Genomic DNA, 24,508 nt, shown 5'->3' on the forward strand with positions numbered 1-24,508 from the left:
CCCCACTTCCCACTCGATACTTGGGAACTTCCAGCTGGTTCAATGGATTTTCCAAACGGATGGGGTGACCGGGGCCACCCCAGGTAGTTGGATATTACAGCCAGGAACAACCAGACACTGGGAGAGGAGGCAGGAAACACCACAAGCTGCAGCAGGTTTATTTTTCAGAAGAGACTTTCCAAATTAACTCTGCATTTCCCAGCAGCAAAGGTTTCCCACAGGCAAAACAGCTCAGCCCCATACTGAAGCGAATAGCATGGGTCAGGCCACGCAACACAATCCCTTCCTGAGTGCTCAGTACCCAGTCCTCTCCTCCACCACACAGGGCTCTGAACTGACAACCCGCATGCAAGGCTACTCCCCATCAGCATTTCGATGCTGTTACTCTGTTTCCCCAGTAACCCAGACCACCCCTTCCAAAAGCAGAGGCCCTCCATCCCCACTCTCCTGCCTGTCTGAACTGTGCACCCAAGTTCAAGAACCACTCCAGCACCTCCCCAAACAGATCTGCTTGAACCTTCCCCTCCCCAAAGGGAAATGCAAGACCCGATCTTCTCTCTTGCTCAATATCACCACTTCCTGCCTGGACCTCCCATCACCCGGGAAAGTAACTGCAGAAACACCTCAACAGAGCCACGCTGAGCCCGCCCCCCAGTTCTCCCGTATCCTACAAAACTTTCACGGCATGCCAAGTGCTCCTTGCTTTCTAACTGGCCTCTGGCTATGTTGGCGTGACTGTTACAGCTCCAGGAGGAGTGAAAGAAGGAGGCAGAGTATTTGCTGGATGGGCCATATGTAACAGCAACTTGTTTTCAAACACGTGTGTAAGATTTCCTTTATGGCCAGAAACATTTCTATGGACAAAACGGGGTGGGCGCGCTTACGGAGGAAGAGGGGAAAGAGGCCACAAAATAAATGTTTCCTTCCAATTCATCGGGGGGGGGGGGGGGGGAACACTCCAGGCATTTTGTCCATAAAAATGAAATAGACAAGGGCCCAAATCTTTCCTTCAGTTACAACCCAAGTCACTTGGATGTGCAGGAGTCAGCAAGGGCAGAATTAGAACAAAGATTTTTAGTGGACAGACTAAAACCAGAATGAGTTATTTGGTGGACAAAGTGTTAGTGGCGCCAAGTGGCAGCTTATGTGAGAGCAGGAGTGAGGAGAGAGAAAGAGAGAGGGAGGGCACACTGCATGCAGTGTGGGGGAGGGGAACTCACAAATACTCCTGCTGGGGGTCCGGGATGGCTTGTCGGATCGAAAAGAGGAGGAAGCTGCTTCCAAATAAAAAAAGAGACATGCTTAAAACCAATATATAAAAAAAGAATCCCTTGGTACAGCCCAAAAGGGAGGGGTCTGTTAGTGGGGAGGGATATGGTATCCTACAGCCTGAGTTAGGTCAATTACAGGGGCTGGAGTGTGCAGGGGGCAGGAGGGAAGGACGACACACGATTTCTCCTATCCACCACTCACAGACCGCGATTAGATGACAACGCAGGGCACTAAGTGAGGTGGGCCACTGCAGAGTCAGAACACAGAGAGGCAGCCAGCCAGCACTGGCTGAAAATGGTCCCACTCGCACCAGAGCCAAAGCCAAGAACAGGGAGGATGCGTGGGCCAGGATAGCAAAGGGCCCCTGCTTCTAAACATTTCTGCCACCTCCTGGGCCGTCTGCGGCTCATCCAGCACAGGAACATTCTCGTCTCCTCCGAGAGGGCAAATCCCCTCCATTCCCAATGCCGCTTGCTATGCCAGCGCCTACAAAGCACCTGTGACAGCAGGCACCGCACACCAGTGACGTCTTTACCTGAGACTTTGGGGGTGGGGTTGCAAGAAAAGCCTCCGTTGGACTGGTCGGCGTCTCCAAAGTCATACGTCTCTCTGGGCTTAGGTTTGTACTCCCGCTTGGGGCGTGAAGAGGCCTCCTTCATTCTGAAGAGGCAACAGAGACAGGGTGAAGTCAGAGCGAAGCTGCGTCTGTGTTTATAGCGAGAGACTCTGGCAGCAGCAGCCAACTCATCCCGCTGCCCTGGCTGAGTTTCCATTGGTCAGTGGGAACTGGCTCAGGCCCCGGCCCCAACTATAGTAAGGGGCCTGGCCAGGGACTGTGATGCCCTCACCCTGATTTCAAAGGAAATACCACATTAGGACCCACCTTGTATGACAAACTCTTCAGAGCAGGGACCTTATCTCACCTAGCACACTGAGGTTAACACACACAACCACCTCTCCTGCACCGTTCGCACATCATCCCCTGGACAGGTGGGATGAAAGCTGAATATCCCCTACCACAATTGTGCCCATGCAGATGGAAGAGTCAGACTGTGACCGTCACCATTTCAGACCCAGATCTGTCTACATCCTACACAGATCCTGAGAGGTTAGACAACATCGCTCACGCCACAGAAATTAACACATGAAGCTCTGAACCAAGGGTTCGGAGAGGCTGAGGTTTGTGTGCAGGTCTCTACTAACCACAAAGATTCACAAAGAGTCTGTGTACTGGTTGGGGGAAGAGAGGAGTCATATCCTACACAACAAGGCCTTGCAACCCCCGGAGCGTCTAGATGAGTTACACGTAATTCAGTTCTCTCCCATCTGCCTTGCTCCTACCTCAGCCTCACCTGGCCAGACCAGTTTGGTTCTGGAATCCAGTTCCCCGGAGTCACTGGCATGAAATCTGTCAATTGAGTCCCACAGCATGACTGACTGGTTTTATTTTCACCATTCCCCCCATGCAGAGATCTGCTTTTGCCCTGGAAAAGGCTCCCCGGCTACCTCTCTCAGGCAGCAAGGGCAAATTCCCACCACTCTTGCCTTAAAGGGAATCTGCTTTCGGAGCATTATTTCTCTTTGGCCAGCAGAGGCCACTGTTCCAGTACTTTGCATTCTCTAACTTTCCAGGATACTCCCAACTCCTGCCCATATTAATTTAAACCAGAGTCTACTTGGCGCGCATCAATTCTCATGCATGAAGGAGGAACTCAAACACAAGGTAGTAATAGATGGAGAATAGTCACACTACTTTGCAGGATTTCTGGGGAACATGGCCTGAGGGAGATACCCTAGCAGGCAGCCCAACGCAAGCCCCCAGCTCTTATCTAGTGCGTTCCATCAACAGATCTCCAAGTGCTTTAAAACGGAGGTCAGTATCATTACTGCCATTCTACAGATGGGGAAACTGAGGCACGGGGGGAGCGACTTGCCCAAGACAATGCAGCACGGTGGCAGCAGAGCCAGGAACTGAACCAAGGTCTCCTGAGACTTTGTCCGGAGGCTCTAACCACTAGACCACACTGCATCCCAGTGTGGCAAAACTACACATATTTAGTTCTTTCAGGCTCTTTTCATGACTCAGCCCCTCCAGCAGAGCAGCCTAACCAGTATGCCTAGGAATCCAAACACATTTGAACACCACACCGGGGACAGAATCTTTTAACACCTCATTTGAAAAGAAGGTGCATGTGACTGGAGTGTGAATAAAGTTACATAGGGGTTAAGGGAAAAAACTGGGAACAGCAGGGGGATTGCAGAATTAGCTCCCTGCACGAAGATCTTTATGGCTGGCTGATATTAAACCTGGAGCCTCTTGCTTTTAACAGCCACAGTAAAGGTTCCACAGCCCAGGCCAGGATTCCTCCGAGCCCCAGTGCAGAGTCACTTGGGGAATGCATTTCCTCCCGTTCCTCCACACCAGACACTAATCTGTATTCCATTTACAAGACTGTGCTCCAGGGTTCCATCTGCAACATGCCAGGGGGCACATGGAAGTCACATGTTTGCAGCCCAGGTTACAGAGACACACTAACGTATACAGAGGATAGAGCAAGACTTTGCTGAAAAACAAGGAGTCACCCAAGCAGGCACCGAGATCCATCATCTCTGCTTTGCGGAATTGTGCTTGATTTTAGTGGCTGTCACCAGCCTGTTACTACTGTTCTCCTCCTCCTCTCCGCCTTTCTGCCGCCTGCTTGTGTCCCATCTTTAAATAGATCACAAGGTCTTTAGGGCAGAGACCTTGTCCAACCATGTGGGCCAGCACATAGGACAATAGGGCCCTGATCCAGATTAGGGCCTTTGGATGCTACTGTAATAAATCAGACACAGAGCCAGACATTCAGATGACAAGGGAAGCCAGAGGGGGCTAATTCAAAGGTATTTGCATAATGCTAGTTCATCTTCTTGATAACAGAGGCGGCAGGGTCTACTGAGTCGAAACAGAATCAAATCAGAAATGCCAACAGCGTTCTGGCCACAACTCCCACATCCAACACCAGTGGCCTGTTAAGGAGCTGCAATTGTTTACATGAACACAGGATTCGGTGTGTGCTCTGCCCTGCTCCCCAGCCTTTCCCCCTACCCGGCCCCCAGTTCAAGAAGGAATCAACTTGCATCTTCAATTTCATTGGGAGCATTTATGTTTTAATCCAGAGATGGCCAAGAGTGGCAAGAAACTATTAACCCAGGGAGTATGCAGGGAGGTTTCACACCAGATGCCAGAAAGTGCCTTTTGTAGAAAACTGATCATGCAGACACAAATCACTCACCATGAAAGCCTAAGAGATGCAGTGATAAAGCTACCTCAAAGGCTCCTACAGCTTCTATTGCCAGGGAATAAACCGCAGAGGAAGAAGCCAGATATTTTCTGGCCCCTAGCTCCCAAGTTACAGTGACCACCACGCTTCTCTCCTCCCACAGGATCCACAGTGGCCCTAGGAAGCCTCACCTGCGTTTGAGTTTCTCTGCAAGCTCATCCAGGATCTGCACTGCTTGTCTGTGGTAATCTACCTGGGCATCCACCAGGGCTGAGAGCTGGCTTACTTGCTCAATCTGCAAGGGTCATAAACTGCAGTGAGTGGCTTTCACACGCTACTACAGGAGAAGACTTCCATTGTTCCACTGGGGGCTTACACCCACACTGGGAAACATGTGAAAAGCAGCTTGAAATTTACATGCAGAGAGAAGTCTTAAGAGTTAGGGACCTTAAAGTTCAGTCATTCGCTAAGGCTCAGCGAGACAGTGGCCGATAGCTTGGCACCTCGGAGGACATGGGTTTAGCTGACATTTTGCATCATGACTGAATGAGCTGTGTCAGCCATGTCCTGACCAAACACAGAAGAGTCTCCACACTGCCTCATTCGCAGAATTATCAGTCTCAGCCCTGGACTGCATCAGCAGGGAGGGGGCTACAGGGTCAGGACTGAAGGGCATTTGCAAAGGGGAGGGCCCAGAATGGAAATATCAGGGGAGGGGGGTGCAGGATCACAATAGGGGCCCACTGGAAGGGGCACGACAGGAGATTCGGTGTCATTTTTTAAGAGCATTAGAGCACCAGACACTCTCCCCCGCCCCCCGATAAAAGCACTCAGCCCCCTGCTGCCCCAGACGCACATACAGCAGTGCTGCCGCTTAGGTAGCGCCCCAGCAGTGCGCAGACGAACGAAGAGGGAAGAGCGCAGTGATCTCTAGGGGACACTCACGTCAGTCTCCAGGAGGTTGTGCATACTCGTCTCAGCTATTTCCTTGGACTCTTCAAATTTCTCCAGGGCCTGGCGGAGCTCCTCATCCGGGATCTTCCCCTGACGTTTTTTCTTGTAGTCAAAGTCCAGGCGCCTGCCCTCCAGCTTCTTAAGATGGTGCTTGGGAGAGAAGGGTTATGAGCAGTTAAACTAAAACCACGGGCCGGGGCACCCAAACTTTTCCCAATGAACACAGCAAAAAACCAAACAACCCAGCCTCCCACCACCCAGAATAGGCAACTGCTGGCATCACTTTCAGACAGGCTCCCCGCAGACTACAGATCGCAGTGTGCAATGCTCCACAGGGGATGCCGAAGGTCAGGAATGAAGAGCAGTGCGGGGGATGAGGGAACTACTTGGATCCAGTTCAGCAGAGGATTTATGATTGCTGTGACTATGGTTTCTTTTTCATTGTTTGGAAACAGCCATAAAGTTGGCAAGAAAGTACATTTCCACCCCCACCCCCCTTTCTGTTCATAAACTGGAGGGGAACCAAACTGCCCCAGTTCAGCATGGGTCTGCTTGCCATAAATCACTTTTAAAGGAGAACTGCACAGCTGGCCCCTTGCCTTCGGTTCTCCGCCGGGCAGTCAAGAGTCTTTAGATACAACACTTCAGTTACAAGCCCTGGGCTCGTCACCTCTCTTCTGAGGCTGAAAGCAGACCGGGATCACGTCTGTCTTAATTTGTCTGTATGGCACCTGACAAGTTTGCGGGTGCTCAGTAAATCTATTATATAGCTAGTTCGGGAGTCAGTTCATATAGGTCACATTGTAAGCGAGAACCTGCTCTCATGCGATTTTGACTGGTTTGATATAGGTTTCAACGGTTCCCACTGCAAAACCTTGTGGTGTTCAAGAGCCTTGTCTCTTGTGAATGCGAGGAAGGTGCGGGCTAGCTATGAGCAGACCTCCTCAGCGGGGAGAAGTGCTGTGATAAAACATCCTTGTGGGGTTGTTTCTGGGCTTCTCATGATACGTAGGTGAGCAAGAAAAAGACACATGCAGCCCTAGATCTATATTTCAGGATACTGGGACACTGGAACTGAAAGCTGATCAATGGCTTATAAAATGCACGCAAGGCAATGTCCCCGTTTGTCAGTCTCAGGAATCCACAATGCAAACAATCGAAGTACCGGTAGCTACACAACGTAAGTCAGGAGATCTAAAGTATGTTATGAAGGTAGCTTAGAGTGTGAGTGAATAAATCTGGAAACTGTTGCAAGAAACATCCCCCCGTCATGGGCTGGTCAAGGAACAGCAGCGGCGGTGGCAGGGGATATTAAACACACCAGAGGAAAATGCGAGTGGATCCAACAAAAACACAGAGAAAGCATGCAAAACGCAGGGTAACAAAACCAGATGCTGTGCAAGTCTACTTCGGGTCCTGCAGTGATACTGGACATTACTGCAGGTGCTAAAAACCTGAAGAGGCCAGAGTCTGAAAAGGGTAGGTGGGGTGGGGAGAAAGAGAAAAATCTTCCGAGTTACCTGGATCTCTTTCAGGTCTTTGTCGCACAGGTTCTGGAGAGGATCGATAAAGTTCTGTTTGACTTCAATATCCAGCGAGTCTTTCACTTCAGCCAATCGTTTCATAGCTTCGCCAGCATCAAGAAGTGCATCACCTGCACATGAGAGAAGAAAGGAAAAAGAGAAAAAAAGAGCCAGATAGTTAAAGCCGGAGTCTATGGCAGCTGCATGCAGAGCCGCTCTGCCGAGACACTCAGCATGCAGGAGCCCCAGTCACGTATCAAACACCCACAAGTTCTCATTTGGATCAACTGGAGTAGCACAGGGAGGGAGCACAACCGAGTGGTTAGAGCAGGTGGTGTGGAATTGGGACTCCTAGCTTCTATTTCCAGTTCTGACACAGATTGTGTGACCTCTGGCAACTCATTTCACTTTTCTGTGCCCCACGGTCCTCACCTGTAAAATACGGAAAATGCCTACCTTTTTCACAGGGGTCTGAGACATCCTGAAGGCGTCTCTATATAAAATGATTGGAACTCTCTGATGCAAGGTGCTACAGGAAGGGCAAATGCTACGGTGGCCCCAGCTAAGTCTTCGGATTAGTCTCAAGGCATTTTGATCCATTTTTAAAATAAAATTTCCCCAGATGTTGGCAGCAACCCAAGATATTTTTCTTCATTTTTTCATTCATGCTTAGGTCGTTAACTCAAATCTATTACTGTTAGGTTCAATTTACACCCAAAATTAAAGATCTTATAAAACAGGTTTGTACAAAACCTTTCTATTTTCAGTTTTTCCTATGGTCCTTCCCCTGCCAGGGTGTCTAAAGTCTGACAAGCTAATAATGTCAGATGAACAGAAATGCTTCTGTGATTTGTTTTTTAAAATTCCAAAGGAAACAATTACGAATTAATAAACGATCTCCTGCCGTGTTTGCAACCCAAGCATTTCAGCACCGGGCTAGGGCAAGAGAATATGAAAGTAAATTTATTTATAGTAAATTTCAATCTATTTTCATCGCCCCAGCTAAAACAAAAATGTGCAAAAAGTCCATTTCTAAAGTTCTTTCAGAGTTAATAACCCAAGATACCGCAACACAGGGAAGGCTGCATTATTAAAACATACATTTCTAAACCTGATGGTGTCCCTATAAAGGAGAGGCTGTTTAAGGTAGCTATGTTTTATAGGGTCCTCTTAAAACTTACTTCCCCCTGCTACTTTTCAGATCCTGTATTGTACCAATGTTTTCTCCAGCCAAGGAGAAAGCTAGCCAGGGAATCACTGGAGTACAGCCACTCCCCCCAAAAACCTAACTGTTTTATCTTCCAGATCAGGGAACGTTCCGCCCCATGCTATGAAGTGATCACACAGCTGTGAGCCGTCCTGAACCCAGCCACATGGGAAGGCTGCAATGTTTTGGTGGATTAATACTGCTGTCATCAAATGGCTTCATTCCTCCGCCCCCACATCCCCACAAGTCACGCATGGCTTGCTTCATGGGAATGAGGCAATACCACGAGGAAAGATTTTTGGCTGTGACCCCCTCGGAGTCCAGTTGCAGTTAAAATTGCATTGTAGGGCTCCTGATCTCTTCCCTCGCTACTTTCCATGTCAAATTTGCTCAGTTTGAGTCAGCAGGAGAACTCTGCATCTTGAGGAGGCAGTTGACTGGGACTTCAAAGTTCTGGGTTCTAGACTCTGCTCTGCCAGATTCCCTGCCTGACCTTGGGCAAGTCAGTTAAATGCTCTGTGCCCCTCTTGTAAAATGGGGATGGCGCTTATAGGGGTGTGGAGAGGATTGTGACTGAATGCAAGGCGCTCGTTACAATGGGGGGAGCTGCAGAAGTGGCTACCGTGAGTTATATCAGTACTATTAATAAGGATTCTAAGCTCATTTCTGAGCCACGCGCCACCCATCGCACCAGGGAGCCCTAGAAATACAAACTTGGTCTGATCCTGCATGGTGCTGAGCACTTCCCAGGAGGTGTTGGGAGCAGAGGGTGCTCAGAATTTCCTAGAACATGCTCAACTCCGTGCAAGGCCAGGGCCAAACCTCAGATCATCCACAGAACTGTCGGCTGTGAGACAGTCTAGACTCCAGCTCATTTTTCTGTAGATGCATCCACTCCACAGCACTGACCAATGGCTGGTTTGGGTCACTAGAGGCAGCAGTGGCTAGGACTTTAAAAGACACCTGAAAGCAGATTAAAGCAGCAGAAAGATGGCTGGGGGCAGGGTTAAGAGTCTAACAAGGCATATCAGGAGCTCGGTTTGCATACACTACTTCTTTAAGAGGTGTTTTTGCCATCCCCTAATCCTACTCCTGACCCCAGTGAAATGTCATTTCCCTATCTGCACGGTCAGTTTCCTTTTTTTCCTCCACTTGACTCACGTGACCAGGTCAGTGATTTACAGTAAGATTTAAGGAAACCCAGTAACAGGAATTTACTTCCCATCAGCCCACTTAGGGGCTGGCCGGCCCAATGGAGCACTTACCGAAATTGGACTCGTCGCCCAACTCCTTCCCATACCGGATCATGCTCTCCCCTAGGAGCCCTTCCGACTGTGGATAGCCAGGGTTTTTCACCTGCCCGCGGATCTTCGACATCGTGTTGAGCATTGTTAGCTTGGCTCTGGAAGCTGGCACAAAGAGACAGACACATCTGTGTTTGCAATTAGTGGACTTGGCCAGCAAGCAGTGACTGTTTGCCAGCTATCCCCCCCCCCCCCCCCGCCCCAAGTTACTCCACTGGCCAAGAAAGCTTATTGTTTTAGTCTCCCAGAAATATCGCTGGCTCTAAAAAATGGCCCCTTCCAAGACAGCAAGCAGAAAATAGTTCAGAGCTCGCCAACAAGGTCTAAAGAGAAGTTCACCAGCCCTCCTGTCGTTCTAGTTAATCCCTGGAGTGCTGGAGTCAATGAGCCTGACTGGACTGTAACAGGAAGGCAGTCAGGCTCCAGGAATGACCGTGACACACTCGCCTCCCACCTCACAGGAGACAACTCCGTTCCCAAACACCCTGGAGTCAGTAGCCCGTCTGCTGCATCTTGAACCCAAAGGACATGGGTGACTATTTGACAGTCAATCTGATTTTCTGGGCTCAGAGAAAACATCACAAGGATGGAGGCTGCCCTTGAACAAGTGAAACATAGCTGGACAGGGGCGTAATTGCCAAGCGCCAGCTGGAATAGTCTAGAGAGGTTACACAGGGTGACATCAAAATTTAAATTCAGGTTCACATGGGCCCCAAAGCCCGAATGAGCTCTGCTAGAAGCAGAAACTCTACTTGCTCGTGGAAGGGGAGGACATGGCTGTCACACAAACTGGGCCAGCATATTTCCAGTAGAAGGCAGCAATACTTATAACCCAGTAGCCCACTGGGAAGGGGCCACCCAAAGCCAAATAGGCTGGCATTTCTGAGCTTTCCCCACTCTCTGCGCGATAATGGCCTCTCTCCCCTTGTGCAATGGGAGGAGCACCTGAAGGATGCTGGCAGAGCAGGGCTGGCTGTGGGCGCTTACCTGGGTTGGGCTGCAGGTATTCTGTAGTTCTGGTTAATACTTCTGTGACTGCCTTGCTGGTAACATCCACTTTCTGCAGGGAGAAGATGACCCAACAGCAGTGCAATCCAGTCAGTACCCGCCTCGGAAACGCGCGGAGAGGCACACAGAGCCGTCTGTTACCCTACTCACCTTTTCCATTTCTTTGAAGTCATCATCGAGCTTGGTCCCTTCAGCTCCACCGACCTTCTCGCTGACCAGCTGTAGAGACACAGCGAACAAGGGAGGGACGTGTCAGTCACGCTAGGGGCCATCCCGTTACAGCTCTGACCGTGCTCTTCTACTCCAGAATGAGGCAGACCCCAAAAGCAGCCTACCCCAGCTTTACAAGTTATAGGTCTGAACCTGCACCCCTTATACCCACTGAACCTCAGTGGCAGTTAGTGGCCCAATAGCATCAGGCAGCTATAAGGGAAACATCACAAAGAGATGCGATTCCTTGAAGCTGCAAAAGCTGGTGGTTAGAGTCAGCGCTTCCATGAGACTCTCTCATGGGTTTATTTTCTTTTCTTTTTTGGCTGAGCTTGTATGCCAAGGGATAGCTTTCGAACACTCCCTGAAAGTCGGAACCGATTGGCTGGAATGTCCCTGGCAATGGTCATGACCCCACTGATTTTGGAGAACATGCAGAACCCCTACCATCTGGTTAGCTGAGCCACAGCTTCAAGCCCCAGCGGTCTTTAGATTAAGGAACTGGTTGGTGGCATCTGTTAACACCTTCCAGTTAATACCTCTAATCCATCTCTGCCCCTTCGCCCAACAGAATTTAACCTGTCAACAATGCAAATACCTTATCTCCCTGACAGAAGAGAAATAATCAGGGTGGGGGAAGGAAGTAATGGGGCACAGAATTATGGAGCGAAGAGAAGCACAAACTCCTGGCATACGTGTGCAGAGTTCCTGGCATGGTGGGAGAATGAGGGGCACACAGAGCCCCTGAAAAGAGGGAGAGGGTGTGGGTAGCACTGAGCCCCTGAAATAGAAGGGAGCTCATGGGGGAAGAATGGAGGCACCTTGTGGGTGCAGTGAGGTTGGCCTAAATGAACAGTGTTGCCACCCCCTAGTAACGCTGCTTCGAGGTTCCATTACAGGGTGCATGACAGAACCTCGAGACAGACAGCTGCTAATGTGCCAGCAGCATCTTCAAATGCACCTTCAAAACTGCAGCCACACAGGAAAGTCAAGTCATTCAGATCACCGGACAAACTGCATTTTCCTAGCCTTGGAGAAGCCACAATACAGCTTCCGAAATTACAACAATCAACCGTTTCAAGTCAGCTGTTTGGGAAGGGTGGGTGCAAGATTTAATCAAGTTTTGTTTAAATATTAAGCAGGATACAATGCTGCTTCCACCTCGCTTTGGAACGTCAGTTCTCCTGATTACAGCAAAGGGGAACCTCAGCAGCAAACGGACCATACATAAGGAGAAGTGCAGAAGGATTCTCTCCTGGTGGTTAGGTATAGGTTACAGTTTATCCCTTCTCATGTTGTATAGATGCCAAACCTTAAAGGGCATAGGTAGGACATTTCATGGTGCACCTGCAAAGGAGTTACATACAGAGAAGAGCTACAGCTGTGCAGTCACTTGCAGAGTCTAGTGCTGAGTATTTTAACAGTTATTTTGTGACAGTGAAATCTGTGCTAATGGTCACCTAATAGTCAGGAAAATTCCAGTCCCCCTATATTAAGCAGCACAGTATGGTAACAGGAGGTTGCATAACAGAAAAAAAATAGTAGCCCTTTGATGGCCTCTAACAGGTTTCGCTTTAGTAAATATTTAGAGCTGTGTAAGCATGTAGGGCACTGTACAAACACTGGGGCAGGACCTTCGGAGACGCACCGTACACAAAGAAATATTAAAATACAAAGGGTCACTGGCGATCAGAGTTTTTTTTGAGCTTCAAAAAACAAAAAAACATTTTCAAAAGACCTGCAAACAAAGGGGAGAGGGTGAGAAATTGAGCTTGTGCCTCTTTCTAATGTAAAGGGGGGCTGGAAGGTTTGCGTTTTTAAAAAATAAAAAACTTTTCTTTTGCATTCCTTATGTAAAAAAAAAAAAAGAAAAAGAAAAAAGCAAGTCTCCGCAGGGCTCTGGCTTACCAGTAAACTAGGAAGGCAACGCCATGAGGAGTGAAGCCTAATTGAGAGGGAAGTGGTTTTGATTCAGATAATAAAAACAAGCAGCTTTTAAAACCAACACCCATGTAAAACTTAAACACTGGGAGAAGGTGGAGAGACAGGATCTTAGTCCCCTTCTTTCCTCAATGCAGGGTATTGGGAGCGCTCCCAATCCATGCCAGATCTCCAGTGAGTCCTCCAGCAAAATAAGGGGGAAGACCAGATCTTGCATGCATATTTTTTTAGGCCTTCTTTACACATCGGAAAGCAGAGAAAAAAAGTGAACAACCCCATTAAACTCCCAGGGGTGGCAGTTCTGTAAAGTGCTATATTCACTGAGAGTTCCGCCATGTAAGAGATTTGCAATTAAAATGAAAAACCTTCTGCATTCAGGTTAGAAAGGGCCCATGCTTGTGTGCTGTTCTTTCACTTCCTCAGAGGGGAAAAAATAATCCCTGTGAAGGTTTCCCTAGCATACTTTTGCCTTAGAAGACACAGAAATAATATTTTGTGCTTCTATTGGTCTTTCATTCAAGAATCTCAGAGTTCTTAAGCTGCACAGCCCTGTTTTGAGGCAGGTATTATCCCCATCTTACAGATGGGAAACTGAGGCACAGAGGAGTATGTAAATTACTAACTAAAGATTACACAGCAAATCAGAATAACTGGGCATAGAACAGAGGCCTCTTGATAGAGCCCTACTCTAATCCCGAGACCACAATCCCTTGCCACACTAATTGGGGGATTCACCAACAAGCATTGCTGTAGGAAGTTAAAAAAACAAAAACCAAACCAACCCTAGTTTCTAAGCAAAGGACACCAAGATCTGTAAGAAGCTACAGCAAAACCTAAATCCATTTATCAAGGTGTCTTTGGAGCCCAAGTCAAGATGGGTGACCAGGTGAGGTGTCTGAGTAAAAGAGAAAGCTCCCATTTGCTTGTCCAGACTGGGGTGACCAGATGCCCTGATTTTATAGGGGCAGTCCCAATAGTCAGGGCTGTGTCTTATATAGGTGCCTATTTCCCCCCCCACCATACCCCACACACACTCCCCTTCCTGATTTTTCACACTTGCCATCTGCTCACCCTAGTCCAGACAGAAAGACCTTGCGAAAAGTCTTTATTAAATCCGCCTAAAATAACATTCTTCCCTGCAGTCCAAATATAAGGAACATTTTCCTCCCAGTGCCATTCGGATTCTGAGCTGATAGCAGTGGAAAACACTGAGGAGACAATATACATTGTCTTAATGGCAAAGGGGGTCAAGTGATTTCTTTAGATCAGTGGTTCTCAAACTATGGGGCAGGCCTCCCAAGGGAGGCACAGGAATGTGTCAAGGGAAGAGCAAGCTGTGGTTTGGTTGTTTGTCTGTGGTTTTCTCTTTTTTTCTTTTTTTCAAAAAGAGCTCTGGCTGTCAGCCCCAGATGGCTGGGGCTCCTGCAGAAGGGCCATGCACACCCATGGGGAGGAAATAAAGGGGACAGCCAGAGCCCCGCCACACGAGTTGGGGCTCTCCTCCTCTCCGCCCCTAATCCCTCACCGGGAGGCAGTGGGGCTCTAGCTGTCAGCCCCCGGGGTGGTAGAAGCAGCGCAGAAGTAGGTGGCAATGGGCAGCTAAGTCTGCTGTGAAAAGTGATATTGGCGAATATCACTTCACATTGCCACCCTTACTTCTGATCTGTGTTGGCACCGCACCGCCTTCACAGCTGGGCACCCAGCCAGCAGCTGCTGCTCTCCGCTCTGCCTTCAGACACAAAAAAAAGGGGGCCCGATCAAATAATTTTAAGAACCACTGCTTCAGATGATTTAGCAGTGCTAGGCTCCAGAGGGAATGGTGCCCCAGGGTGCTTAGCAAAAAGAGATGGGGGCTGTCCTGCAAGACTTGTAGGAGGAATGATTGTTACAGTAGCGAGGGGGAGGGACCTTCAGAGTTCCAAAGAACCCCCAGACCTCAGAACCAGGGCTAGCAGGAAGGAGAAAGGAAACTGGATACTGCACAGTTCAAATGGTTCTCAGTATCAGCCTGCACGGGTATAGATAAGGAACCTGGATACTAAAGGTTTGTGATCAGAGGACAACCAGGATCAACAGCAGCAAAGTACTAGAAGCAAGAGATGCATCTCCCTCTTTCCTTGATATTTACAATTTTGGAAGTGTCATCGGGCCATTCACAGCTACAGAGGGCAGCACAGATCTCTCCAGGGAAGAAATGCTTGGAGATCAAGCAGCACCTCTGTACCAAAAGGATACAATGCTGATCAACAGCAGCAGGATAAATCCTTACAAGGCAAAAAAAATACAACAGTTCAGTGACACTGACAAACAAGGGAACCTCACTTGGGCCTAGCTTCAGTAACTGGAAGCTCGATTCTTTTTGGAGGAAGGGAAGCTGTGGTTCTGAAGAAGGCTGGAGACACTAGTCAGACAAGAGTTGCTATATTTAACCCACAGACATTCCAAACACTGGGGGAGTGGCTCAGGCTTCTGCTGTCCAGTCCACCCAGTATGACTCTCAACTGGAAATTACACTTGCCAGGTGAGATTCCTGTGTACCTGTAAATCATGTTGATCCAGATCATGAAGGGGAATCTCACCAGACTATCCAGCCTCACAAAGTGTGTGCAGGCTATTCTGAGCAATTGTCATCTAATGCAATCAAGCTTTTCCCTATTTACTTTGCTTCCACTCTCACAGAGAAAAGCCAGAAATAGTGAAGATGATGGAATCAACTTGCCTGGGATATTGACAGGTGGTGAGAAGGTACGCCTAGGAAGGGGCTCTGACCAAGCCCATTATACTCCAAACAGAGCCAAGTCATTTGCCTGGAAAACATTCTACCTGCCACCAACCCAGACCAGGGTGTCTGCATGGAGGTGGTCCTCCCTGATCTACTTGCTAGCAGCAAACAAAGGGCACTTGACTTTTTGTTGCTTTTTGAGGGGGGGCTTTTTTGCACAGCCACAGCTCAGAATCCCAGCACACACTTCCACAGGGTAACTACTAAATCAGGAAGAAAGATGAAGACATTCCTTACTAACAAGACTAAAGGCTTATCTCCGAAGCAGGGAAAACAAGAATCTCTGCCCTCCATTCCCCCACCACAATGGGCAACCTAGGATGGGTCTCTGGACTGGCAGAGCCAAGATGTACATTTCCAGCAGCCAGGCTGCCTTTCCTGCACCTCTCACACTCACCAAATCGGAATGGATAAGACAATTGTATTGTAATCATTACAAACAACCCTCATAAGAAACCTGTAACAATGCACATGCAGGCTGCAGCTGTAGAAGTAGAAACACCTTTATTATTTTTTAATGCATTTGAGAAGGGTGTGACTAGCTCTATGCAGTTCCATTCCTGAGTCTCCTCCCTACCCATCCACCCACTCAGACTTTCTGCCCAAGAAGCTGCAATAGCCCCAATGAGGTCAGCTCCTATTGTAGTCAAGAAGGCAGTGCATGCCATACAAAACACACAGTTCACCACAGTGATTCTGGAGGTTTTAAAACCTGCCAAGAGCAGGGAGAGTTTTCCTCACTCACAGATTAAATTAATCCTCCTTTTAACATTCACAAAATCCTACTGGTGTTCCTGCTGGGTGGGAAGAATGAGATGGAGACTGCCTCCCTGGTGACTCTAATTAAACTGGGGGGGCTTCCTTAAGGGAGGGATGAGGGAACATACTGTAAAGAGCTACTGCTTCCCAAGGAAAGAACAAGTCAGGCTGCATGCCGGGAAGCAAGACACTAACTCCCACCCCCCCAAATGGAGCTGTGATAGACTCAAGAAGAAAACAAGCTTCTGAATCTGCAGCAGCCTTAACTCAGAGTCTAACTTGAAACCAAATTTATAAGCCCCACATTGTCTTTCCAGCCAGACTACCTGGAGGGACTCTGCAAAGTCTAGCAGGGAGAAGGTTTCTCCCCCCTCAGAAGTGACAGGGAGAAGAGTAGCACAGTCTTGGCCAGAGTACTGTCTCTTTGCTTGTGGAGACAGAGGAAAGCGTCCACAAATGATCCCTTTACACTCTGGTTTGGCTGAGCTGAACTGCAAGGATGGCGGTCACTGACGCTTGGAGGCATCTACATCAGATCAACCAATGCCTGATATGGAATGGGCATGACAGCAATCCCTGTTGAGAAAGATAAGTCAAAGATGGAGCAGGGAACTGCCGAGTCTCTTAAGATACTGACCAAAGATGTAGTGGATGTTGGCTCTTGTCTATCCTCTGTGCCAGTGGTTCTCAACCTCTTTACCATTGTGGGCCACACCGCAGCCCACAATATGTTACCTGTGCCTCCGGTTGAGAGCCACAGCGCACCCCCCTGACTCCTCCCCACAGACCCCTATGCCCAGCGCCTCTCACCTAGAGACCCCTCCACAAAGTGGAGCCAGGAGCAGAGCCCTGAGCGGGGGGCCCAGCAGCAGGGCCCAGCAGCAAGCCCTCTACAAAGTGGGGCCGGTTGGCAGGGCAGCAGCCCAGACCCCGACCCTGGGGCAGGCTGGCAGCCCCGACGCCGACTCCGCCACGCAGGGCCAGCCAGGCGGGCAGCCCTGGACCTCGCCACGTGGGGCCTGCCGGACCCCGTGGTGCTGGACAGTCAGGCAGCTGGTAACCCGGACCTGCACAGCCCGTGGCCTTTAGCACACAGCTGGGCTGCAGCTGTGTACTAACTGGGCCACGTGCAGCCCGCGGGTTAAGAACTGCTGCTCTATGCAGTATGGGAGAGAGGCCAAATGAAATGCAGTACCCAAGGCTTTATGCCTTCTCTGATGCACAGAGATCTAGCTGCCCCAACTGGATCCCTCGAGGGCCGGCTGAACAGAAGCCTTACAATCTGTTCGCATTTTCTGTCCTTCCTATTTTCTTCATACAATTTTGAAATGGAACAAACGACAGCAAAATAGAGGTCACAGACAAATTCTGAGCTGCAGAGAGAGAAGCCAACAGAGGTTGGAAGGTCCTGAAATTGCCCATTCTTTGTCAGTTGCTGGAACCTGACAGACACCATCATGAGGCAGGTGAACCCTTCAGTCTGGGAAGTGGTCGACTCAAGAGAGCAGATGCAGAAATCATCAGCATTGCTCAGGTCAGCAGATGGGAAAGAGGAGTGAGCAAGACTGTAAAATTCACACTCATTGGCTGCTTTTCTTTACCCCTTCCCAGCAGGGCTGGAAGACCTGCTAAAATGTTCCCCTGCTCCCAGGTTCCTGAAGCAAGTGCTGGACTATTACAGAGAGCAAGATCAAGGCAGGGCGGAAACACAAAGCCAAACCCCTCATCTGCCACCCAGCCTTCCTGTAGCAGCAGAGGTGGAATGTTTCTTACAGCAAGTATTTACACAAGGCGATAAAGTTGCGTGCCATGAACCAGCACAAGATAGGTGATTTCCCTGAAGGGCTGTGAAACTCACATCAGAAGAAGTGCAAATCAAAAGGAAGGGAGAAAAGAGACCCAGACATGCTCAATTATAAAAGGTTGGAAATAAACCTCACACGAATCTTAGATAAAGATTTAACAATTAAAAATATGGCCGAGATAGCTACGAGCTTTGATTACATATGACAGGTAGGTGTAGTTTAACACCCTGTCTAGCTCCTGCAGCTCCCCACCTCCAGAGAGGGACACGAGCACCACTGTTCAAAACCCATTGTCACCCCTGGCCCCTAGGTATCCGAGATGGAAGAGACTCGTTTGGTCACAACTAGTCCATCCCCTGCCAGCGATGGACTGTTCCTGGCAGCATGTTCCCTATTGCTTTGTCCAGCCTTCTTTTAAATGCACCAAGTCATGGGGTCTTCCACTACTTTCCTTATGGAGCAGGGTGGGCATCGGAACAGTCAAGGTCTCCTTCTGCCATTTAAAAGGAATGGAAGGACTGTGGGGGGGGGGGGGAAGATGTTCAGAAATGGGCAGTCCACATCTGACGCTGATTACTGCAATAGGATCTTGGACTAAGTCAAAGGAGTAAGAGGGGGTGGGTAGGCAGGTCTGGAGTTAAAGAATCATGGGAACATCTCCAAATAGATCTATGCGAGGTAAGACATTTTAAAGAGTTCGGATCTCACACAACCCACCACTCACTCACCCAACCAGTCTATGCAACTGCTATTCAAGTGGAGGGCAACCAACTTGCAAGAGAAAGGATCAAAAGGGAAATACTTGGTACATTGTGCTGGATACATCCAATAATTACAAACTGGAGAAATGAGGAAGCGTGTTAACTCTATAAAGCAGTTGACGACATTTTGTCCTGCCCACTAATGCCAGGACAGTTTCTATAAACAACAACATTTTGAAACATACACACACCCTCCAAAATTCCCTGGATTATATTTAGGTCGTGTCTCTGCTGCACCTGCTGTGTTCTCATCATCACCCAATCACACTGTAGTGACTAGAAAGGTGTGTTAGGAAACGTTCCACCACCTGGCACGTGTTCTCCCAGGACGTGCTCAAATACATCCAGCAGCAGCAAACATTAGAAGAGATCATGAGTATATAGCCTCCACTTTTGGGGAATGGTCACCCCTCAGACAGCAACAGGATTTTCCTTACAGGACTAGGTCATTAGTAAGAGCATCCAAGTACTGGCTGCCACCTGAGGAAGGATGCCAGAGCAGAAGGACTAAAGACCTTAAAAACGGTTGTTTGACTGTGATTTTTATATTAAGTCATTGGCCGAAATTTTCAAAACTGCTTGGTGATTTTGGGGGTGTCTGTTTTTGGTCCCCAACTTGAGACATTGTAAAGAGGGCCAGTCTCACAAAGGGCTGTGCACCTGCTATCTGAACTTAGAGGCCTTTAGAGGTGGGTAAGGTTTTTTAGGTGCCGAACTTGAGACCCCCCAAAATCACTCGTCAGTTCTGAAATTTAGGCCATTTTGATCTGCTTGCTACGGTACAACTTTTCCTCGTAGTTTTATATATTTGATTCTTCTGATGTTTTGCTCTCTTTTAAACTATTCATGGCAGCGATTTCACACTTTTCTAATTTAAAATTAACTTAAGATGTTGCAGGCCATCACTCTGCCTTCCCGCCCCTCCTCCCCCACTCAGAAAGCCTCCTCCAATAACTAATTCTTTTGCTGGGACAAACACATGCAACCACTGAATTCAAAACAATGTCCCCACTATAATGGAAAGTTATCCTTCTGGATCCTGGATCAAAGCCTTCCTGGTCCCTAAGCAGCTTCTGTGAATACTGATTCCCAACAGGAAAGTTTAAAATAAATAAATAAATAAATAAAAAATAGACCCACACCACCACCACAACCTGCTCTCGCCCAATAGAAAGGGAGGAAGTGGCGTGGGAAAAGCCAGCCCACAAGGTGCTACAATGTTTTGAGTCCAAGATCAATATGCTTAGAACAGGAAAGCCCAGTAGAGACACAGCAGTGGTTAAGAAAAGAAATTCTCCTGTAACACATGCTTTTCTGTGGGCTGTTCACATGAATGCTCAAGAAAGCCACCCTTACTAGCGTAATTCAGGTCTTCACTGGAAGCCGCACCATCGTTATTTTCAACAATGGCAGACTGGACAGTTTCAAGTTTCACTTACCCAAGCAACAATTTACTCTGGTGCTATGAATAGATTTGGAGTAATGGGCACTGTCATTCACAACCACAACCTTAATGTGCCTTTTATTATGGTATCGGACAGCTGGAGTCTTGGTGATCACCCCACAGGGTTCCCAACTGACCTTGCAGTGCATTTGTGTTTCTATAGCACGCTCTGAATGAGCCTTGCAGGGCACTGTTGGAGTCAATTACACAGTGCAGCACCAGCGTGGCTCTTGGAAAACACGGGTGTGCTCCCAGACTTGCCAAGTTTCTGCCTCTTTACTCTCTGGGCAGTGGAACCATGGATTGCAAGACTCCTATCAAAACGAGCTCCCGAGGGGTGGTGTCCTGTGTAAGTATGCAGTGATAACCTCATGGGTGTTTACACAGAGACCAAGTCTCATTTTGAGATTCCATGGCCTAGTCTTGGCACAGTCTTGTGAAAGGTCAGTTGCCACCTTCCGACCTGGTGCAGGCCCTGGAAATAAAGCAAGAATCAAAAGGCATTCATCTAGGTTAGTCTAAATCTACTAGAATATTAGGGTGTGCACATAGCTGAAGATGCAGAGACGCTTCAAAAATGTAAGCGTGACACTCTATCCCGTGGGGGAGGGCCCTGTAACCCCCATATTCATCATATGTCTATAACTGTGATACTTTTTAGGTTTTTAAGGCCCGGCTTGACAAAGCCCTGGCTGGGATGATTTAGTTGGGGATTGGTCCTGCTTTGAGCAGGAGGTTGGACTAGATGACCTCAGGTGGTTCCTTCCAACCCTGATATTCTAGGATTCATATAAAGCATGCCATGTAAGGTATCAAGGGGAAAGAACAAGGGCTTTCAGCAGATCAGAGCCTACCTAAATATGTAGATTATTAGTGCACATGAAGTTATGGATATGGTTGTCACTAAAATATGTTGTGAATTGGGGTATTGCGCAGATATTAGATCCCCAGAGACAACAACAAGGGAGGTAATCAATGCCCAGGCAGGTGTGGACCCACCATCAACAGCCGTTGTCCAGCAAGGGAGTTGCAATTCAGTGACGCACTTGGACAAGGCCACACCAGGGGAATTGCTCAGCCTTGCCTGGTGACTCAGCAATGCCCACCAGATATGCCTGAACTTATGTTCTGCCCAGTCTATAGGTTGAGAATTTCAGTTGCGTGTTTATCTTTTATTTTGGTAACTGCTCTGACTTTTTGCCTATCTTTTATAATCAATAAACTTAATCTAGTATTTATCCTTACCAGTGAGTTCGACTGAAATGGTTGGTAGATCTGCTCAGGTTACAATGACTGGTGTATGTCCACTTTCCATTGTGGAAGTGGTGAACCAATGAATAAACTTGCATTGCTCAAGAAAGGGTCTTGAGCAGTGCAAGACAGTGTATTCCGGTGGTTCAAGGCTGGGAGCCCGGGGGGGGGGGGGGCGGGGGGGTTGGTTGGTTGGAAGGGATTTGGCTGTTGCCTTTCTCTGTGCGATTCATCAATGGCTCTGGGAGCATTCATGCAATCTAGCTGGGTGTGGGGCTCCCCATGCGTTTGTACTGAGTGGTAACACCTGGAGGGGTTTACTGCTTGCCACCCCCAGTAAGGCATTGGGAGAGACAATCCAGAATGGTGAGTAAAAGGGGTGCAGCGATCCCACAGTCCCAGGTTGCACCCTGGGGATCCCGTCACAGTAAGTCTTTCAGGGGTAAGTCACCAAGAGAACACAGAACTGAAGGAAGTTATTGGGTGGCACTGAGTGAATAGGTCTGATGAAAGATCAGCATATGTATGACAAAATTTCCACCAATCATTACCCACTTTTTTAAAGGCGCACAAAGTTATGAGCATTATTTGTGCACAATAAGAGATGAGTAACTACTACAGAACTTATAAGTGGAGAGGAAAGAAGAAAAACATAATTCTAAGATAGCTTTAGCGAGGAATTGCCCATGGGATCCCATGTGCTTGGGGGCTTTGCACAGCAAGAGCATCTTAGACCTGTCTGCAATTCACAGATCAAAAAAATTAATTTGTATAGCAGTAATGCCTAGAGGTGTCGTTGTGCTGGCCATTGTACATAGACCTCATAAGAGAGCGCTCTTGCCCGGAAGAGCTTTCAATCTAAACAGACAAATGGTTGAAGGAGAAATGTCTTGCCTACGGTCACACAACTGGCTGGTGGTAAAGCTACAAAACAGAACCCAAGTCTCCTGATGCCCAGTTTATGACAAACACTAAATCAGGGTTCCCAACCTGTACCCCCAGCGGTGCACATACCACATGAGCTTGACGGTCCATCCAGTCACTTAATTTTTTGAAGAGGTGGGTACGTAACCTGTAAAATTTGGGGGTCGCTGTACTAGATCTCTCTGCCTCTCAGACCTCACTTCAGAAGGAAGGGAACAATGAAGAGGAATTGAGGAGATAGCTAATAGTGCTAGAAAATCTAGCCTGATCTCGCCATAGCATATTTGCAGTTTATTCATTACATCATTCCTGTTACTATCTTATTTATGCTGCCATTGAGTAGCTATGGACCCTGCAACTTCACCATTTACCTTGGTTGTCTATTCCACTGCCAAACGGCTCATATTAGGAATTCTGCCCTATTATCGAGCCTAAACTTTTCCTTCCTTAGCTTCATGCAATTGCTTTTTACACTGCCTTCATTTGAGTGTAGGAATAATTCCATTCATTTTTATCTATTTGAGCACTGGTAAACGTTCTTGTGCAAACTCATGTGGAGACTAATATCATAAGTACCTTTGGACAAATGCGTTACGGAAACATGTCTAGAAATCATAAAAATACTACTCTATTCCACACACTCCCTTCTCATTTCAAACACATCTGTGGCAGTTGTTAATGCCCCTCCTAACACTGGTTCACCAGAACTGGTGCTTTGGTTTACAGGGAAAGGAGCAGCAAACCAGACATCAATGAAGGGGTTCTTCAATGGACGTTAAGGTTACAGAAGAAATGTCTTAAAGAGGGAAAGAGACTGGGTCCTGGTCTACTCCTGAAGATAGGATTGACCTAGCTACATCACTGTGGAAAATTCTGCACCCTGTGCAATGTAGTTAGATCGACCTAACCCACACTGTAGATGCAGCTACATTGATGGAAGAACTCTGCTGACCTAGCTACTACCTCTTGGAGAGGGGGATTAATGACACTGATGAGAAAACCCCTTTGTTGCTCTAGGAAGAGTCTACACCTCAGTGCTACAGAGGTACAGCTGTAGCACCATAGTGGTGCTGCTGTATCGTAGACATACCCCTAATGAAGTTGTCCAATCATAGAGGAACTTCCCAATGGAGGTGCTGTCAGTGTGCTAAAAGGACTTTCTACAATTCAGTTTTGTCCTACTGATCATGAATCACCTACAAGAGAAACTGAATCCCAGCCAATTCATCCCCACCCAGCCAATGGGCTCAAAAAGTGATCAAGATCTAAGTCCTTACTATGAACTAAGGCCTGGTTTACACTATAGAATTAGGTCGACGTATGCTGCCTTTCATCCACCTAACTATGGAAGTGTCTACGCTAAAATTTCGCTCCCGCCGACATGACTGCCCCGCTACACCAACTTAATAACTCCACCTCCACGAGAGGCAGAGTCAATGTTGATGTAGTTAGGTCAACAGAGAGTGAGTGTAGACACTGCGCTGCTTACATCAACCGTTCTTGGCTTTCAGAAGCTGTCCCCCAATGCCTCCACACTGGTAGCACAATCGGTACAAGCGCTCCTGGTGAGGATGCGCACCGTCAACACAAGGAGCAAAGTGTAGACATGTACAAGTGATGTAATAACTCTGGTGGCTGTATGCCGGTATAAGTTAGGTTGCCCTAATTTTGTAGTGTAGACATGCAGCTAGTTAAGCAGCCATCAGGACACACACCTGTAGTGAAGCTAAAGCTGGGTACGAGAGGGTCTGTAAGCTATGGCCCTGCCACTGCAGCTTTCCCATTCTGTCAGAGGGTTAATAATTTACTGTTTAAAACACAGTCAAACTATGAAAGCCGGGTTTTGACCCCTTCTTATGTAGCTGATATCCCCCTAAGAGATAACTGCCGAAGGCCTTGCTTCTGCAGAGATGTGGCATTCAGCAAAAGCGGTCTGAGCTGATTAATTATGGATGCGCTATTATATTACAGAAATAAATAGCCACTCAGTCACTGAACAAATCAGAAGACCCATCTCTGCCTCTCCCAACACACACACAATCCTTTCCCTGCTCACTGGCTACCACTCTATGCACAAGAAGCCTTTCCAAGAATGTCTCA

The 24,508-nt window shown here is 48.0% G+C and overlaps 1 protein-coding gene across 2 annotated transcripts in view; it reads right to left on the reverse strand.

The window, feature by feature from the left end:
* The window catches only part of SH3GL1 (SH3 domain containing GRB2 like 1, endophilin A2), a 50,471-nt gene that overhangs the window by 4,872 nt on the left and 21,091 nt on the right, over positions 1 to 24,508 (reverse strand). Inside the window, exons 2-9 of one of the 2 annotated variants that reach the window (XM_074939750.1) lie at positions 10,682 to 10,750; positions 10,511 to 10,583; positions 9,485 to 9,628; positions 7,010 to 7,143; positions 5,481 to 5,639; positions 4,727 to 4,830; positions 1,808 to 1,932; positions 1,221 to 1,274 (exon numbers count right to left, since the gene is read on the reverse strand). In XM_074939750.1, coding sequence (XP_074795851.1) covers positions 1,221 to 1,274; positions 1,808 to 1,932; positions 4,727 to 4,830; positions 5,481 to 5,639; positions 7,010 to 7,143; positions 9,485 to 9,628; positions 10,511 to 10,583; positions 10,682 to 10,750 — 862 coding nt within the window. The remainder of the gene's footprint in view (positions 1 to 1,220; positions 1,275 to 1,807; positions 1,933 to 4,726; positions 4,831 to 5,480; positions 5,640 to 7,009; positions 7,144 to 9,484; positions 9,629 to 10,510; positions 10,584 to 10,681; positions 10,751 to 24,508) is intronic. The other variant, XM_074939749.1, reaches the window with a different exon arrangement.

The sequence above is a fragment of the Natator depressus genome, chromosome 25 (genome assembly GCF_965152275.1).
Source record: "Natator depressus isolate rNatDep1 chromosome 25, rNatDep2.hap1, whole genome shotgun sequence".
Lineage (NCBI taxonomy): Eukaryota > Metazoa > Chordata > Testudines > Cheloniidae > Natator > Natator depressus.